This window comes from Cyprinus carpio, chromosome A12 (assembly GCF_018340385.1).
Source record: "Cyprinus carpio isolate SPL01 chromosome A12, ASM1834038v1, whole genome shotgun sequence".
Lineage (NCBI taxonomy): Eukaryota > Metazoa > Chordata > Actinopteri > Cypriniformes > Cyprinidae > Cyprinus > Cyprinus carpio.
In genome coordinates, this window is record NC_056583.1 from 24,677,395 (window position 1) to 24,697,394 (window position 20,000).

At 35.1% G+C, this 20,000-nt stretch overlaps 1 protein-coding gene across 2 annotated transcripts in view; it reads left to right on the forward strand.

Moving 5' to 3' along the window:
* Positions 1 to 19,319, forward strand: part of LOC109046235 — a 19,453-nt gene extending 134 nt beyond the window's left edge. The window contains exons 2-14 of one of the 2 annotated variants that reach the window (XM_042768130.1): positions 7,522 to 7,908; positions 8,001 to 8,072; positions 9,205 to 9,597; positions 9,723 to 10,112; positions 10,198 to 10,293; positions 11,147 to 11,527; positions 11,608 to 11,694; positions 17,268 to 17,401; positions 17,499 to 17,777; positions 17,923 to 18,018; positions 18,137 to 18,293; positions 18,416 to 18,498; positions 18,590 to 19,319. In XM_042768130.1, coding sequence (XP_042624064.1) covers positions 7,662 to 7,908; positions 8,001 to 8,072; positions 9,205 to 9,597; positions 9,723 to 10,112; positions 10,198 to 10,293; positions 11,147 to 11,527; positions 11,608 to 11,694; positions 17,268 to 17,401; positions 17,499 to 17,777; positions 17,923 to 18,018; positions 18,137 to 18,293; positions 18,416 to 18,498; positions 18,590 to 18,670 — 2,496 coding nt within the window. In that variant the 5' untranslated portion in view covers positions 7,522 to 7,661 and the 3' untranslated portion in view covers positions 18,671 to 19,319. The remainder of the gene's footprint in view (positions 1 to 7,521; positions 7,909 to 8,000; positions 8,073 to 9,204; positions 9,598 to 9,722; positions 10,113 to 10,197; positions 10,294 to 11,146; positions 11,528 to 11,607; positions 11,695 to 17,267; positions 17,402 to 17,498; positions 17,778 to 17,922; positions 18,019 to 18,136; positions 18,294 to 18,415; positions 18,499 to 18,589) is intronic. The other variant, XM_042768131.1, reaches the window with a different exon arrangement.
* The last annotated feature ends 681 nt before the right edge of the window (positions 19,320 to 20,000 follow it).

Below are 20,000 nucleotides of genomic sequence, written 5' to 3' on the forward strand. Positions count from 1 at the left end.
ATTTCCATCCTTAGCTTTACATAAAAATAAAATAAATTTAATAGGAGTAATTTAGTGATATCGATACGAAAGTTCATACGTTCAGTCCAACACATTTTTTTTTTTTTCACTTTTAATTTTATTATTTGTATTGTATTGAAACTTATTTAACATAATGTACTTAAACAACAACAAACTCAATAAAAAAAAACTCCTAAATTGAAAATAAAAAATTGTTTTAGATAAATATTATTTAAATAAATATTTTCTTCACCTTGCTGCAATATTGGCTGGTTTAAAGTTGAAAAATGTAATCTGTCCAGATGCCACACATTTGTTTTTCAGTTCCAACTCTAACATTCCAACTCATCTTTGACAAATTAAATGTATGTTGTGCAGATCATAGTGCTGCAACAGCTGTACATCTGATTATTCAGTTACACAGAAAAAAAAAAGATAATCAGAAAGTAACCAGAAATTTAAAAAACAGAATGAAAAGAAATGTACTGTAAATATGCATGTAGTCTCCCTGCTTAAGGGCATTAAACCAAAATATGTAATTTGATTAGAGTCTGTAAGCTTTAGTGCTGGTAAGTGTTCTTCCTCATTTTTCATACAGACCAATAACTGATAAAATATTAATTCGATGATATATCTTAAGAATGGTTTATCAAAACCTGTTTGATTTGCTCATGATTGTTGTTAGTAATCTCTAATAATAAAGCGCTGGGAAGTTTGTTGTCATATTTTTAAAATACAGCAAAAAGAACCCAACTGTAGTTTATCCACTGATATTTTAATATTCATTACTCTGTATAATATGTGTGTGCTGTAGATCTCCCCACTTCCCACCCTCTACGCTCCCACTTTTCCAAAGCTTTCTTGAGTCTTTTTTGTATTTTTTATCTGAGGTATGTGTAGGAGCAAAATCTAATAGGCCTACTTTAAGCTACTGAGTTGTTTGTTCCCGGAGTAACTAGGTTGACTCGCTTTCTTACTTTGATGTACGTTGTTTACTTCCTTCATTAGAAACAAGAAGACCATTCTTCTGTCTTCATCCCCATACACAATTTATTGGCTCCAAAAACCACTAATGCATAATGTCCAATTTAGTATACAATACATACACTAAAAGAGAGTCTTACAAACGTTTATCATCTTTCGGGCTGTTGCGGTCAAAAACCTTTTGCTCTTCCGGGTCAAACACCCACCTACAGCAGTGGGAAGGCTACCTATATACACTGAAATCTCTGGAATGTTCACATCGCCACTCAGTGGGCAAAATGAGAATAACACATCACCTTTTTACACACATTTTGGCTCCTACAGTACGACAGACCTGTACTAAAACAGGGGGATTTCATGACACTTTAAGCTTTTTCATATACATGTTTCACTTTTCAACAAATTCCAGATTAACCCAGACATTGTGCTGAACACATAAGTCCAAACATTGTGTAAAATTTAACTGTCACGAATGCCTTCCTCTATACCTTAATTTAAAAGAATGCATAATTATTGTGTCACAAACAGCTAATCAAGCATATACAGATCTGTAAATAGATATGGAGAGGATTTGTTCCATTTTGTGTAATGGAACTGTTTGTGAAGTATGTGAAGGTTCAGCTACATGACAAAACTTGTTTTTCATGTGAGTCTAAAGGAATTTACTGTCATTCACACATTGATAAGAATAAGAGAGAAAAAGCAGTTCCTGCACATTGTAAATGTTAACCCTTCTGTTCTGCACAAGAAGTATTGTTTTATCTAAAGGCAAAAGGCATCTGTTTTTGTTGTCCACAGAAACTTGAGACACATGGTGTGGAAATGGTCTTTCAAACTTTGTCCCCCTGTTTGACTGCTCTCTGCTACATCCTGGCTGTCAAAACAGAAACAGCAACCCCAACTAGAGTTAATATTAAACATGTTCTATTTCTTAATACTAGTATCTATTTGCTATACTTATTTGTTGGCTATTCTTTAAGTGCTAGTACATATTTAAAAAGATACTAGTACTTATTCATTAGCTAATAGTAGCTATTAAATACTTATGGTTATATAATAGCTGCTATTAAATAGATACTAGTATTTATTTATTGGTGACTAAGTAACTATTTTGTTGTTGTTAGTAGTAACACATTTAAATTTTTTGCCTTTGCCTTCTATAGTGGATCTGTCATCCAGACATCAACTGTTCTGTTTTGACTGTATTTATTCCAGTAGTGACTATACCTTTTTAAAATACTACTTATGGTAACACTATTTTAAGGTGTCCTTGTTACACGTTACATGTACTTACTATAACAATTAATTATATGCAAGTAACCCTAAGCCAAACCCTATATAGAAAGTACATGTAGTTAATCAATATTATTTAGTACTTAAAGCTGCAGTCCGTAACTTTTGGCACTCTAGTTGTTAATAAACAGAACTGTGTGCGTCTTGCGGAAGAACATTGTTGCCGGAGACACTCTATGTTTATGTCTGTGGCGAATCATGCAGGTACTGGTCTACTCCGCAGCGGTACCTACCCGAACCAGTCTAAAAAGTCCAAATATAAACACTTATTATTGGCGTACCGTAGTGATTCAGGAAAAGCCAAAAACACTGTTTGGAAAATGGATTCATGGGATACTCGCTTATAGAAATTCTGAACACAGTAATATTACGGACTGCAGCTTTAAATATATATAATTACACTGTAACAAGGACACCTTAAAATAAAGTGTAACCCTACTTTATTATATACGAGTGCAAATTCATTAGATACTAGTACCAATTAAATAGAAAAAAATGTATCTGTTGTGTAACCCTTGACTAAAAGTTTAAAAAACAAAACACACCCAAAAGGAATTACAGTAATATGAAGGACCCTGCCGGTCCGGATGGTGTTAAAGAGTGAGACGTGACTTTCCAAAATACAAATTTCACAAAAAAAAAAAAAAAAGGGGATGATTAACCCTAAAACATTAAAATAAAAATAAAACCTGTTCAACAGTTTACCAATTATTTACCCACAGTCAAGAGACTATAATAAATCCAACTGTAACAGAAGGGACATCCCACACAACAAATCAGTGCACCACAATTCTTAAAGCAAGTGATAAACAAAACAAGACAAATCCACTCTCCCCTTCTGTTAAACCTCAATAAATCACATTTCGTCAGATGTTCACATGTGGATATACACAGTAAAAAAAAAAAAAAAAAATACAAAAAAAATAACAAAAACCACCAACAAGATTTAAAAATCGTCCCGCGGCTTCTCAAACATATCGTTCAGATCAGTTGGGCAGAATAGTCTAAATAACACTGTAAATCGACGTCCACACAGTTGGTCGTACCCAGGACGGTGAAAACCACATGAAACAGGTATATGTACCAGGTCTATGAAACAGGTCAATGGAACAAATCAGTGAAACAAGTTGATAAAACAGTTGATGAAACAGCAGTTAGCGCCCTTAGGCCGCACCTGAAATACAAATATAATAATAAAAAAAAAAATATTAAACATGAATAGTGCCACAGTTCCAAATGATTTCCCCCTTCTCACAATAAAAGTTCCTTACCTCCCACCAAGCGAGATTCTTAGACTACTGTAACTTTATGCTACCTGTGCTCGCCCTTCATGCACACACATCCTAATAACAAACACATATTTAGACTAATCTGCAACTGGAGGAAAAAAAACAAACAATAAATCAGCGGACTCACCAGGGGAAAGCGACAGGAAATAAGCCCAAAGACCTTTTCTGCCCACAAAACATACACACAGAAGAATCAAAATACCACACTTAGACTCGCTTTTTATAAAGCCACTAACACACCTCAGTAATTGCGCCGCACAGGTATGCTAAATGTCAGCAAACAAAACCAAAAAAATAAAAATGTCTCCCCATTTTAAAATGTACACAACCATTAAAATGGAAAAAAAAATAAAAAGAACAAACAAATATTAAAAACACTTAACCTGTCACATTCGTTTATGAAAGAGATTGTTGCTTTATTGTAATATTTATAATTCAGATGCAAGCAACATAAGCACTACCACTACTACTGTCATGCCAGAGACAACCACAACTGAAACCACAACCACAGAAACTACTATAAACATTATGACCAATGTACTGTGTTACAATCAGGAGGATTATTGTTTTGCATGAGCAAATCAGGCCCATGTGTTTGTGAAATAATTTATAATAATAAAATAAGCTACAGTATATAGGCAATAATAATATAAAGCTATATTAGAGTGATTCAACCATCGGCACGAAGCCACAAATAATCACAAATGTGCTAATATATGGCCATATTATTTAATAACTGTTAATAGGTACTTAAGCAGTGAAATAATCAATGCACAAACTTTAAGTACAAACAGTTTTTGCAAATTAAGGTTTATTAAATAAAGGAAAAACAAAGCAGCATCTTAACTTCAGAAGGGGCAAATTGCCAAAGTAAATTACAACAAACAAAACTACTACCACACAAACTAACCTAGAAATCAGATAACAAAATAAAAGTTCTTACCTCCCTGCTAACAAACAGGAGAAAATGAACAAAACGAAAAAACAAAAAAAAACAGGCACCCACCCCCCTACCAGGCTCCACTTAACCAAGGTCCAGGAAGTAAGCAACCAAACATAATAAACATAAGATACAACTAAACTGTTACTTAATTCAGTGATTGACAACAAATGTCTAAGTTAGCGATCCTTTCGCCAACACACGTTACACAACGGGAACAACAGTGTTAACAACGAAAACAACAGGAGAGCGGGGAGCCAACGATTCCTTCCACCAGAATCCTTCCCGTCACCAACCAGCTCAGGCCTCCTAATCAGCTCCACCTGTAATCAGTGAAAGAGGGAGAGACAAAGAAAAACACAGGAAAAGACCTATGCACGCGCACACTACGAATAATATGCTTTTTCCCTAGCAACACATGAATCCATTCGTAACACATTTAAAGACACAGGACTGAAAAACAGCATGTTTCTGCTTCCACTCAAAATAGGCGTTTTCAAAATGATATAATAAATTATCTGTGGAGTATTTTGAGCTGAAACTTCACAGACACATTATGGGGACACCAGAGACTTATATTACATATTGTAAAAAGGGGCATAATATGTCTCCTTTAAGGGCCTTGTTGTAGTAAGTAATAATATTTTGTAACTGATACGGAACTTAATAGGTAACCAGTGCAGAGACTGTAGTATTGGGGTAATATGATCATATTTTCTTGACCTGGTAAGGACTCTAGCCTCTGCTATACTTGGACTGTACACTCACCTAAAGGATTATTAGGAACACCATACTAATACTGTGTTTGACGCCTTCGCCTTCAGAACTGCCTTAATTCTACGTGGCATTGATTCAACAAGGTGCTGAAAGCATTCTTTAGAAATGTTGGCCCATATTGATAGGATAGCATCCTGCAGTTGATGGAGATTTGTGGGATGCACATCCAGGGCACGAAGCTCCCGTTCCACCACATCCCAAAGATGCTCTATTGGGTTGAGATCTGGCGACTGTGGAGGCCATTTGAGTAAAGTGAACTCATTGTCATGTTCAAGAAACCAATTTGAAATGATTCGAGCTTTGTGACATGGTGCATTATCCTGCTGGAAGTAGCCATCAGAGGATGGGTACATGGTGGTCATAAAGGGATGGACATGGTCAGAAACAATGCTCAGGTAGGCCGTGGCATTTAAACGATGCCCAATTGGCACTAAGGGGCCTAAAGTGTGCCAAGAAAACATCCCCCACACCATTACACCACCACCACCAGCTGGCACAGTGGTAACAAGGCATGATGGATCCATGTTCTCATTCTGTTTACGCCAAATTCTGACTCTACCATCTGAATGTCTCAACAGAAAACGAGACTCATCAGACCAGGCAACATATTTCCAGTCTTCAACTGTCCAATTTTGGTGAGCTCGTGCAAATTGTAGCCTCTTTTTCCTATTTGTAGTGGAGATGAGTGGTACCCGGTGGGGTCTTCTGCTGTTGTAGCCCATCCGCCACAAGGTTGTGCGTGTTGTGGCTTTACAAATGCTTTGCTGCATACCTCGGTTGTAACGAGTGGTTATTTCAATCAAAGTTGCTCTTCTATCAGCTTAAATCAGTCAGCCCATTCTCCTCTGACCTCTAGCATCAACAAGGCATTTTCGCCCACAGGACTGCCGCATACTGGATGTTTTTCCCTTTTCACACCATTCTTTGTAAACCCTAGAAATGGTTGTGCGTGAAAATCCCAGTAACTGAGCAGCTGGCACCAACAACCATGCCACGCTCAAAATTGCTTAAATCACCTTTCTTTCCCATTCTGACATTCAGTTTGGAGTTCAGGAGATTGTCTTGACCAGGACCACACCCCTAAATGCATTGAAGCAACTGCCATGGGATTGGTTGATTAGATAATTGCATTAATGAGAAATTGAACAGGTGTTCCTAATAATCCTTTAGGTGAGTGTATATGCTCCCACTAAGTCAAATAATGAGAAAGAACCAAATATATTACAGATATGTTCACTGAATATAAATCTTATAGACCACTCAGATCATTAGGATCGAGTCAGTTAGAAATACCAAGGGTTCACACAAAACAAGGGGAGTCCGCCTTTAGTTACTATGCCGCCCGCAGTTGGAATCAGCTTCCAGAAGAGATCAGATGTGCTAAAACATTAATCACATTTAAATCTAGACTCAAAACTCATCTGTTTAGCTGTGCATTTATTGAATGAGCACTGTGCAGTGTCCGAACTGATTGCACTGTATCTTACGTATTCACTGTATTTTATGTAAACTCATTTTCTATTTTAACTGTTTTAAATTCATTTTAAATAAGTCAATTTTTAAATAATTTTCATAGTTTTAAAATTTTGTTTTTTCTTTGTTCTTTAAATTATTTTTCTTCATGATTATTTTACTTTCTTTTATGTAAAGCACTTTGAATTACCATTGTGTACGAAATGTGCTATATAAATAAACTTGCCTTGCCTTGCCTACCTGTAGCTTGTTTATTGAGGATACAGCACAACCAGCTAGCAGTGCATTACAATAGTCCAGTCTAGAGGTCATGAACGCATGAACTATCTTTTCTGCATCAGAAACAGGTAACATGTTTCGTAGCTTGGTAATGTTTCTAAGATGGAAGAATGCTGTTTTTGTAACATGGGAAATATGATTTTCAAAAGACCAGTTGCTCTCTAATATAACACCCAGATTTTTGACTGTAGAGGAAGTAACAGTACAGATGTCTAGTTGCAAATTGTAATCCAAGATATTCTGTGTACAATTGCCCCTATTTGCAATTAGTAGAATAAATAGCAGAAAATCCTGCTATTTTAACATAGTGTAAATAAAATCTATCGCTAACTGCACTTAGTGTAAATAGCATATTGTTAAAAATACTGCTATTTTCACTTAGTGTAAATAGCATCTATCACTATTTACACTTAGTGCAAATAGCCACTGCCTTAATATAAAGTGGGTCTCAGTATTTTAACAGAACTTTTTCAATCTCCATGACAGTTGCTTTCCAAAGCATTAACAGTGATCCCTGCTACAACTATGAGTCTCTGGATCGTCCCTGGAGAGCCAACAATGAAAGTGGAGACTGGATTTGTGACTCTTTCTCCTGGAATGGCTGGTACCGGCTTTTCTACTATGGCATGAACATCCAGATGCCAGAGACCTGTGTTAGTTCATACAGCTGTAACACAGACATCAGTCTGTGGCTCAACGGTTCTCACCCTCAGATAGAGGATGGAGTGGTGACCAGAGAGGTCTGTGGAGGGTCTTATTTGGGTGACTGCTGTTATTACAAAACAAACCCCATCAGAGTGAAAGCGTGTCCAGGAAATTACTTTGTCTATGAACTTGTAAATCCACAATTTGTTTGTTCAGGATACTGCACAGGTAATGTGTTTTTTCTCTTCACTCTTTTTTAACGAAGCCTTTCAAAAGTTTTAAAATTACTTCAATCATGTCTCAGATGTCCTCCTTTTCAGATGTCAGCACCATTTCACGGCCGATTTCCACCGTAAGTCCAAATATAATTACTGGATCCAGCATTACCTTGAGTAAGTTACATTTGAATTAATTCATGTAACCTCTCTCTCTCTCTCTCTCTCTCTCTCTCTCTAATAATGCTTGAAGTTTCGATTAGTTAGGCTAGTTCAATCAACATTTTGCAAATCAAATTATAAAACAACAAAAAACTTCTTTTCAAAAAGACTTAAAATAAATGTGAATGAATTCAGCTACAATGAAATGTTTTGCAATAAGACTTAGAATAAATGTGGATGATTTTTATTATTATTATTATTATTATTATTTTATTTTTTGGAATCAAAAGTAGGAATCATTAAGAATCTGAATCAATATGCAGAATCGGAATCGGAATCATTACAATTCAAACGATGCCCAACCTTACACATACCCCACATTAATTTTTTACTGGCAATTTAAATGGTCAATTACATGACAATTTATTAATTTAATATCATGTTTTGGTCCAAAATCACTATATAACATCAGTTATGTTTGAGATAACAGAAAATATATTATTTTATCAAATTCTATTCACAGAATGAGACAGAAAATATATTATTTTATAAAATTCTATGCTGTGATACAGGTTATGTTCGATTAGCATTGCATTATACATATGCATCATTCATATGAAAATACCTGAAATGGTTTAAAGAACACAGACAAACACAGATATATCATTGGAATTGTGTGTTTATTGTCTTAATATTTCATCAGTCAAAACATCTGCATGTTATTCAGCTGTGGTGATATCTGATGCATCTATGAGTCTCACTTGTGAAACAGACATTACATGAGAATGTTTAATGCTCCATAATGCTCACATCAACTCATTTTGGGTAAAAATAGAAAAATAAAATGAAAGTACTTTGTAACGCAGTAACTTCAGTAGTTTTTCAGCAAAATACTTATTTACTCTTACTTGAGTTATATTATTTTTCAGTACTTTTACTTGTACTCAAGTAAAGTAGCTTCTACTTAAGTAAAGATTTTCAGTACTCTTTCCACCACTGATGTATGTATGTATGTATGTACAGTATATTGGCAATGACATTTAAATCTCAATGTGTTTGATTAAATGTGTTTGATTAGTTCAGATTTGCACTTGTGAAGTTGCTCATTGAAATATAACTGGTCTGTTGTGGTTTCTCACTAACACAGATTATGACCCGTGCAATAACTACAACATACTCGACAACTACCGGAGAAGCACACTCAATTACTGGTTTTGGTTTGGCTCTGCAAATGGACTTGATGACACTCGTGTAGAATGGGATGGCTGGTATCGACTCTTCATTGATGGATCAAGTGCTCAGATGCCTGAGTGGTGTTTTTATTACATGTCATGTGGAGGTTATAGTGCTCTGTATCTTGGTGGCTCTCATCCGCGTCTAGAAGATGGAGTTGTTACTCGTGAAATTTACGGCTCTCGCTATCATCAGTGCAGTTACTACAGATCTGAACCAATCCAAGTTAAAGCTTGTCCTGGAGATTATTATGTCTACAAATTTACCAGACCAACTCTTTCAATCCCATTACCAGTGTATTGTGCAGGTATGTTGATTTATCTTTTTATTTGACATGTTTATCACAAATTGTACTGGTTTGTATTTATATTATTATCTTGAATAGATTTAATATGCAGTATGTAATGCTCACTTTCTACTTTTTAATAACAGTATTGTTAACCACCCCAAGTGTTGACCCCTGCTACAACTACACCAGTCTGGATGAGCCTTGGAGAGCCACTGATTACTTTGTCTATAATAACAATTACATGTGTGATTATAATGTGGAGTGGAATGGCTGGTACAGGATGTTCTACAATGGTCAAAATACTCAGATGCCAGAATCATGTGTTAATAATGGCATGTGTGGCACTTATTACCCACTATCACTCAACGGCACTCATCCACAGCTGGAAGATGGAGTGGTCACCCGTCAGGTCTGTTTCTCAGTGGGTGGCTGCTGTGATTACAGATCCCACCCTATAAGAGTCAAAGCCTGTCCTGGAAATTACTATGTTTATGAGTTTGTCAAACCAATTGTTTGTGGTGCTTACTGTGCAGGTGAGTATTTACTCATATGTAATTAAATGTACTTTTCTAGGTTATGTTTAAAAATGTTTGATACTGATATAAAAAATGTTCTTAGTACCAGAAGCCTCAAACCAGTCCACCCCATCAGTGTCTACAACAACAGAGACAATCCCACCCATAGAATTCATTACTCCACCAATCACAACCACTGGTAAAGTATTGTCGTTTTCTTTTAAAAACTCAAGAATATATTTTTTATATTTATTTTTATTACACATAGTCTCTTAAAATGTCTATTTCTGTCCCATTACAAAAGAGTGTAGCACAATCATAGGTAAAGTAGTAAAAATCAGTATGCAAGACAGATAAGAGGGAAAGGACAACAGATGCCTAAACACTCGATCTTTATGCGACTGATTTTGTTTATTCTCTAACTCTGTTTATTTAAAAAGGCAGTGTAACAGATGGTTAATCATAATGAAGAACTTAACTGAAGTGCATTTTTATTAACACTAAAAACTAAACCATCACTGTTTCTCAGACCTCTGTAGACTCCTTTTATAACCTCAAACTGATCCCAGACCCAAAAATTACAGGCAGGTAATTAATAAAAATTAAAAGAGATCAAAATAAAAACACTTAAAACAGATAAAAGTCAGAGTCAAAACTAAGAACAATTATTTATTCATTTATACAATTTTACAGTGTTTGATATAAAATAATTTGGCACAAAGAAGATACAATTTAATCAGTGTTTTATGTGCAGACCAAATGCAAAACAATAATTTTAAGTAAGAGGTAAAATGTGTTTTTAAACAGTTCTTCTCAAAGTCAAGCTATTCAGTTGCAAAAGGACTCATGGCAGCCATTTGTTTCAGCAGAAAAGTAGATGTTCGAACTCAAGAAAAACTGTTTTCAACTTTGAATAACTTTAAACACAAGTGTAACAGAGAAATTAAGTGAAGACTGTTCTAGAGATTTCATACCAGTACTTATGTTGTTCAAAAAACTATAATGTTCATTCAGTTCGAAACATTTATTTTTCTAATATTTCTTAACAACAGCTCCCCCTGTTGACCCCTGCTACAACTACACTGCCCTGGATGATCTGTGGAGAAGAACCAACAATCAACATTCCTCTCAAATAATGTGTGACTATTGGGTCAACTGGAACGGCTGGTACCGTCTCTACATTCAGGGTCAGAGCGTTCAGATGCCAGACACATGTGTTGATATGTTGAGTTGTGGCACTCATGCTCCACTGTGGCTGATGAGAGGACATCCAACAGTTGAGGATGGAGTGGTCACTCGAGATGTCTGCGGTCACTGGATGAATAACTGTTGCTATTTCCAATCCAATCCCATTAAAGTCAAAGCCTGTCCAGGAGGGTATTATGTCTATGAGTTTGTGAGACCAAGTGCCTGCAGTTTGGCATACTGTGCTGGTAAATATATTGACATGTGCTCTCAGTTTTTGTAAGAGATTATTGTTTTCATGTAATATATATATATTTTTTTTTTTCAGATGCAAGGAACATAAACATCACCTCTACTACTGTAATGCCAGAGACTAGCACAACCACAGAAACTACAGCTGAAACTACACTGCCTGGTAATACATGTGTTGTAAAAATTGTAGGTTTTCCAGCCTACAACTTTTAGAGCAGTAAATACAAGTTGAGCAAGTTTCGAATGAAAAAGTAAATGATATTCATTCAGTCAGCAAAATAAATGTTTATTTAAGAAATTACTATTTTGTGTAATATTAATATTATCATTTTTATTTTTTATTTTTGTCTGCTTGTCATGTCAGAGACAACCACAACCATAAATTTCACTTAGGAAGAAAGCACTATTTGGTGGAATAACCCTGATTTTCATTCATAACTTTCATGATTCTTGGCATGCACTCCACCAGTCTTTCATATTGCCGCTTACGAAAAAATTCATAATCAAATTACTAAGCAACCACTGAATGGAATAACACAAAATAGGTATCATTTTAATGAATATAATTACTTTGACCTTTCATGACACTTCAAATGCATGAAACTTCAGACCTTTGCCTGTTGAATGTGAGTATCTGGCTGCATTTGTCAGCTCTGCAAAAGGAAGGTGCTTTTCCTCACTGTTACATACTACTGAAAAACATTTCCAAATATCACATTTTCCTTTGGTTGGTTTTGTAGTTTTGTGTGATCCTTTCTCCCGCTGGAGTGCAGGTCTCTGTTCCTAATCCCTCAGGTGAACATACAGCACTATTGGGAATATTCAGTTAGGCTACAGGTGTGAGTCTCAAATTTCCTGTTCATACAGCATGGCTTTAATAGGCAGAATAGGACACCAACGTTAATACTTGACAAGTCTATTCAATTCTATTTGTTTAAGACAGAGATGGGCACTCCAGGTTTTTTTTTTCTTTTTCATTTTTATAGACTTCAGACTTGACTCGACTCGAGGAGAACGACTCGTGAATAATTTAAAAGCATCTGGAGTCTTTGATCCTTAAATACTTCTATAACTGATTTTCAAAAGACAGATCGCATCCACACCCTGGCATCCATCCGGACTGTGAGCCGTAACAGCACCAATTTAACATTAAAATGTTATTTAATGTTATTTTAACAACTGGTTATTTTAACAACAGAAACACGGTGAGCAGCAAAATTATAGATTACTTTTCACTAAAACACAGCAGAAAACAACAATGCTGCAAATGTGGTTATTTTTCTGGTAACAGTTTCTGTGAAGCCCGTATTTATAATAAATTATAAGGTTATTCTTAAGGCATTAAAATGAATGCATAATGCATTATATATATATATAAAAAAAAGAAAACATATAATATGTTGTATCATCTCTGTTCTCATTCTTAAGAACAGTTTTAATGTATTAGAATATTTACTTATTTGTGGTTATAGCTTTTAAGAGTATGATTTATAGCACACAATGAAAATGCTGCATCCACTTACAGTAAGTTACAATGGATTATATTTCTCATAGTTATAATGTATTATAAGTCTCATATCTTGCCAACTTTCTTATGCTGCTTTACTTAAGGCAGACAAAGATTACTTATAAGTAATTATTAGGGGCCAAGCACCGAAGGTGCGTAGGCACCTATTGAAACCGTTGGCGTTATTATTATTCTTCTTCTTCTTCCGCCGCAAGTCTATGGCAGCCCATAGAACCGATTGCGGGAAAGTTGTATAATTTGGCACCCTGATAGAGGACAGTCCCAACATTAACTATAGCAAATTTGAAGTCTCTAACTCCAACTCTCTAGCGCCACCACTTGTCCAAAGTTTCAAAATTTTTATGCTAATAACTTTTGAACCGTAAGCCACAAAATTTTTTCCTCTGAATCCTTGGCTCAGGCCAAGTCGAATGAACCCCGAAATTCAAAAATCGCAAGGTTTAGTTTTTTCGCTATTTTCAATTGTTGAATCGTCCTAGACGGTTAGTTCGATTTTCACGAAAATTGGCTCAGTTCATCTTCTGACAATGCCGACAAAAAGTTATGGAATTCAAGTTGATTCGTCCAACCGTTCTCGACTACCACGCGAAAAAATTCTACGAAAAGCACGCAAAAATGCTTGTGAGGCTATAACTCCGCAACAGTTTGGCATATTGAGACCAAACTTGGTGTGTGTTATAACAAGCACGACCTGAGACTACCTGCAGTGTTTCGACGCAGCGCCACCTAGTGGTCAGGAGATATGAAAAATGCATATTTTTGCTTATAACTTCTGAATGTTTTGACCAAAAATCACAAAACTGGTCTCTTTAGATTCGGTGGGTCATGCCAAGTCGAATGATATCCAATTTTCATGTGTCAGCCATTTTAGGTGTCGGCCATTTTGAATTATGTTTTAAAATGCTGTATTTTTTTAACGCATTATCGTATCATTATGAAAATAATTACAAAAATGTTTGACTCCATGCCCTGAAGCTACTCAAAAAGTTTGGTCGCAGCGCCACCTTGTGGTCAAAAGTTATAATGAAATATCTAATATATGCTAATAACTTTTGAAAATATTAGACTATTGAAATGAAAGTCATCTTGCTATATTCTTTTGGTCATGCCGAGAACATCGATACCAATTATGCCAAAATTGGCCATACTTCCTGTTCGCCATTTTGATTAAAGTTGAAAACCTACTTTTTCGAACTCCTCCTAGACCGTTAGTCCGATTTTCACCAAATTTGGTTCGGATCATCTTCAGACCAAGCTGATAAAAAGTTATGGAATTCGTGTTGATATACGAAACGGTTTTCGTTTAGCGCATCAAAGAATTTGTTCGTAAGATGCCAAAATACATCTGAGGCTGTATCTCGGCAAAACTTTGACATATTTGCACCAAACTTTGTATGTGCCATTGTCACCTCACACTGACCACGCCACATTAATTTGGTAACAGCGCCTCCTATTGGACAAGAATAATAAACCATTCATAAACCATTAATAATTACATTTATAAAAATGCTTATAACTTTTTATTGCATTAGCCTATTGCAATAAAACTGGTCTCAAAATATTCCTTGGCTTATGCCGACAACATAGATACCAAATATGCCAGAATATGCTGAACTTCCTGTCCGCCATTTTGATTTATGTTGAAAACTTACTTTTATTCGAACTCCTCATCAACCGTTGGTCCGATTTTCACCAAAATTGAATCACATGATCTTCAGACTGTGCTGACAAAATGTTATGGATTTTGTATCGATAGACAAAACCGTTTTCGCATACCACAGCGACAAATATCAGGCATGATGCCAAAATGACATTTCAGCCTGTATCGCTGCAATGCTTTGGCATACTGACACCAAACTTTGTGTGTGCCATTGTCACCTCACTCAGAACACACCAAAATGATTTGATTACAGCGCCACCTGTTGGTAAAAAGTGATAAGCCATTTAATCATATTACTAGTTCTTGTATTTATGACTTTTCCGCCATTTCAATTACAATCATCCTAAAATTGCTGTAATTGCTCATTGTTGCATTTGGTGTGATGCTCCATGCCATGCTTAGCTCCTCAATTTGCCACTGGAGTGCTTGGCCCCGCAATTGCTGCTTGCAGCTATATTTATTATTATTATCATTATTATTATATTTTTTCTCAAAAAGCCATAAGATTAGATATCAGATCAGATGAATGTTTAATATAAAACATTTGCTTTAATTTTATTGTAATATCGGTTTGATTATTTTGATGGTACTCTTTAGACAGCTGTTGATAAGTAACTGCAATATGTTACTCATATGTGCTAACACTTTATTTTGATGGTCCGTTTACAGACATATTGATTATAAGCAACTTTGCAAGTACGTCAACATTCTCGTACCCCCTAACCTTAACCTAAGCCTACTAATACTCTAAATGAGAGTTAGTTGACGTACAGTAGTTGCATAGTTGCTTATAGTCAATAGACTAAGGGGACCATCAAAATAAAATGTAACCATATAAAACAGTGCAATATTAAGTTCACATCAATTAAACAATATTAGCCTCACGGGAAACACTTAAATAACACTCAACATTCTGTAAGATACTGTGTAGATCTTAAATAAACATTGTCAAGATATGATACAGTCCATTATACTGTAAATGAAGTCGATATAATATGATGTTTATTGTGTGTCATAAATAATCATACTCTTAAAAGTTATAACCACAAATACTGTATGTAAGTATTATGATGTATTATAATTGTTGTTATAATTATTCATGAGTTCAAATACCATTATAATGTTTTTTTTTTTATAATGCATTATGCATTCATTATAATGCCTTAAGAATACCCTTATAATATATTATAAATATGGGCTTACCAAACTATCTATTTATCTATCTATAACTATCCATGACTATAACTATCCATGACTGTTCAAACCAGATGTAACAAGACATTTCTGATCTACATATTACGGCGTGACTGTCAACCCCAGGGAGTTAATCTGTAGGCTAAAAACATTTCAAAAGAATCATGTGATTATAATTGGGAAAATTGTTAATTGGCTAGGATAGAACTTAAACTTTCTTTCTCTGCTTAAGATGAGAAAGTTTTGATTATTTTAGCTATGATGTTTTTAGTAGATACTGCTTTTAAGTAAAATATTAAAACAGTCTAGATTTCAAGAGGAAAACCCTGAACAGAAACAGTACTTTTTCTGTAACATGGGCTTGCATGTATCTGTTTTGTTTTGTTTTGTTTTGTTTTGTTTTGTTTTGTTTTGTTTTGTTTTGTTTTGTTTTGTTTTGTTTTGTGTTTTTTCCGGACCTCTGCTTGGAAGAAAATAAAGAGTCCTCACCTCTTGGAACTTTAATTGAATACCCCTGACTTATATCATAAAGAAATACTAAATTTTTATGGTTTTGTTATATCTGTGTCATATATTTCCTTATGTGTCATGGTAGATCGGACTCTTATTATAGAATTTGTTTACAGAAGAACTGTTCTGAACATGGTAATGGATTAAAACATAGCCTATAAATAACAGACTGGATGTACTTACATCTTATCACCTCTTTGTTTTACAAAGCAGATCATAGATTTTGTCTATAGCCTATAAAACAGCTTCGTAAATAGGAAGATTTCAATACATGAGGATTCTAAATGTGATTTTTTTTAGCGAGCCATTAAATGACTTGAGACTCGACTCAGACTCGTAATCAAAGACTCGAGACTTGAATCAGACTCCAGCGATAAAGACTTCAGACTTGACTCGGACTCCAAGTTAAAGACTTGTGAACATCTCTGGTATAACATAAGGGATAATCCATAGGTGTACACAGCTTTAATGCATGACATGAAGCACATTAAAATCATGTAACCTAATACATGACTGTGGATTATCTCACTTTATACAATCCTGGGCATGAATATTGGCACCCTTAGTATTTATGAGCAAAGAAGGCAAATAAATATGCATTATCTTTTCTTTTTTAACTTTCATCCAAAAAAACAAAAACAAAAAAAAACTAAACTTTCAGAAGTTTTTATTTCATAAGGAGATGTCCTTAATTTTCAGTTGTTTTATTTTACTGCTGTAACATCCACATGAGTTGGCCACCAGAGGGCATCATTATTTTGCTACTAATCACAGCCAGATTCAAACACAAGCCCCATTAATCTGTGAGAAATAATGTCAGATTTTTTTTTTTCTCCCTTGGCAGCACCAGAAATATTTTATCCATTCGGCTCGGCAGCTGGAGACACAATAAATGCTGCTGTTGATGATGGAAGCTCCTCAGTTATTCAGCTGTTGAGTCCATTTCTGTTCTTTGGCCGCACTTACCAGCAGATTTATGTAAGAATTTGATTCCATCCTCATTCTAAGTCTAAATGTGAGTGGTTAATGCTTATAAACTCATCTATGATCAGTGACAATATTTCTCATGTTTCAGGTGAATAATAATGGACACCTCACATTCAACCAGCCTTCATCATCATATGTTCCCTACTCATTCCCCGCTAGAGGAAGCCAAGATATAATAGCAGGTCTCTGGACTAATCTTGACAACAGTGTGAGAGGTGTTGTTTCATATCATCAGTACACCAGTGGAAATGTTCTCACACGCGCCACTCGGGATATAAACACACATTTCCCAAATCTGACCTTCACTGCTTCTTGGGTCTTTGTTGCAACATGGGATAAAGTCTCTTACTTCAATTTAACCAACACAGTAAGACTGATGTTCTTCTGAAATGTGACTGTTTTCACTTTGTTCATGATTCATTTTCTGAATACAGTAGACCTTAAAGACAGTAACTGAGAAAACAATAATAAACTGCTAAGCTTAAAGTAATTTTATCTTTCAATTTTTGCAGGAAACATCGTTTCAAGTGGTTTTAATTTCAGGTGGTAATTTTTCATTTCTTCTGATGAATTATGGTGATATTGCTGTAACAGGACATCCAGTGCAGGTGAAAGAAACTTGTTTTCTGTATTGAGAACAAAATGTTGCTATTCACTACTGTATAAAAGTTCATGTTCTCTAATATATATAATGTTTATATGAATAATGTTTTTGCACACTTTCAGGTTGGTTATGACACAGTAAACTCCACACACTACTTTGTGATTCCCGAATCAATCAATGGCAGCTTCATCTCAAACCTCAGGAACTCCAGTAATGTCAATGTTCTCGGTCGATGGGTCTTCAGGGTGGACGGTGAACCAAGAAACAGCATCTTGAACAGTAAAAATCTTATCTATAGATAATGTTTTGATAAATTTCATACAATCCCATATAATGTTTGTATGGTTAGTGTCAACAAATAAAAATGAGTATTTTAGATGTCCCTGTGTTTTTCCCTTTAGACAATGTTGTTGGATTTCGAGTGAGACTTTCCTCATTTTTAGACCTGACACAGAATGGCAGCACTGAACTGGTTTTGCAGCAAGTACGTCATGCTTACTACGAATATTTATACAGAATACAGTTCAAATAGACCACATGGGGAAATTTGTTCTGTTTGTCCATCTGTGTTTCAGATCAAGCAGGAGCTGGTCAAGTACGGTCTGCCAAACAACATCGAACTGAAGTTAAGAAAACTGCAAAAGATAAAGCCATAATTTCCTTCTCCTTCAGGAAGAGAAGTAAAACCAGTTTGTTTAGCATCTGACAACAAATATCCCTGATGACTGATGATGTAAAAGTTTCAGTTTTTCATTAAGGTTGTTTACAAAGGATTCAAACCAGCATAAAATTATCATAGAAGAGGTCCATTAGATCCTCCTTTTTTTCTTTGCATATCAATCATGTTGTGTGTATCAAATGTCAGTTGCAGAAGTCTAAACTTTACTGTGAGTAAAACTGTTTGTCTCATTCACCTTCATTAGAACCATAACTTATAAGTATACAGTACTTAAACTGAATAATGTATTCTTTCATAGGGCCCAAAATTGCTAGCCCTGTCAAGTGATATTAAAGGGTTAGTTCACCTAGAAATGAAAACTGGCCCATGATTTACTCACCCTCAAGCCATCCTAGGTGTATATGCCTTTCTTCTTTCAGACGGATTCATTTGGAGTTATATAAAAAAAATTGTCCTGGCTCTTCCAAACTTTATAATTCAATGAATTAGATGCAGAAAAGAATTCAATGTATTTTTTTTTCTGTATGCCTTTGTAAAGCCCTTTGAGATGTAACTTTTAAAGGCGCTATAGAAAATAAAGTTTATTATTATTATTATTATGGCAGTGGGCGGGTGTTTCTGATCAACAATTCAAAAGAAGTCCTATAAAGCGCATCCATCCATAATAAAAAAGTGCCTCACACAGCTCCGGGGGTGAATAAAGGCCTCCTGTAGCGAATCAATGCTTTTTTGTAAAAATCTCAATATTTAAAACATAATAAACCGTAATCTCGTATGCACATTCATTCCAGGCGGATGATGTAGGACATACAGGTCCTTCTCAAAAAATTAGCATATTGTGAAAAAGTTCATTATTTTCCATAATGTAATGATAAAAATTTAACTTTCATATATTAGGTTAATAGCTCGTTTAGAGAACCTTTTCATGATATGCTAATTTTTTGAGATAGGAATTTTGGGTTTTCATGAGCTGTATGCCAAAATCATCAGTATTAAAACAATAAAAGACCTGAAATATTTCAGTTGGTGTGCAATGAATCTAAAATATATGAAAGTTTAATTTTTATCATTACATTATGGAAAATAATGAACTTTTTCACAATATGCTAATTTTTTGAGAAGGACCTGTATGCGTGGCGTATGCGTAATGTCATTGGTTAAACATTATTTACACACAGAATTAATTAACAGATTATTAAATTAATTAGCATGAATCGTTCCAGTCACCTTTGGCTCACTCACTGGAGGGTTTGTTTTACTGTTGTTGTAAAGCTGCTTCGGAAAAAGTTTTTCATCAGCATTCCATC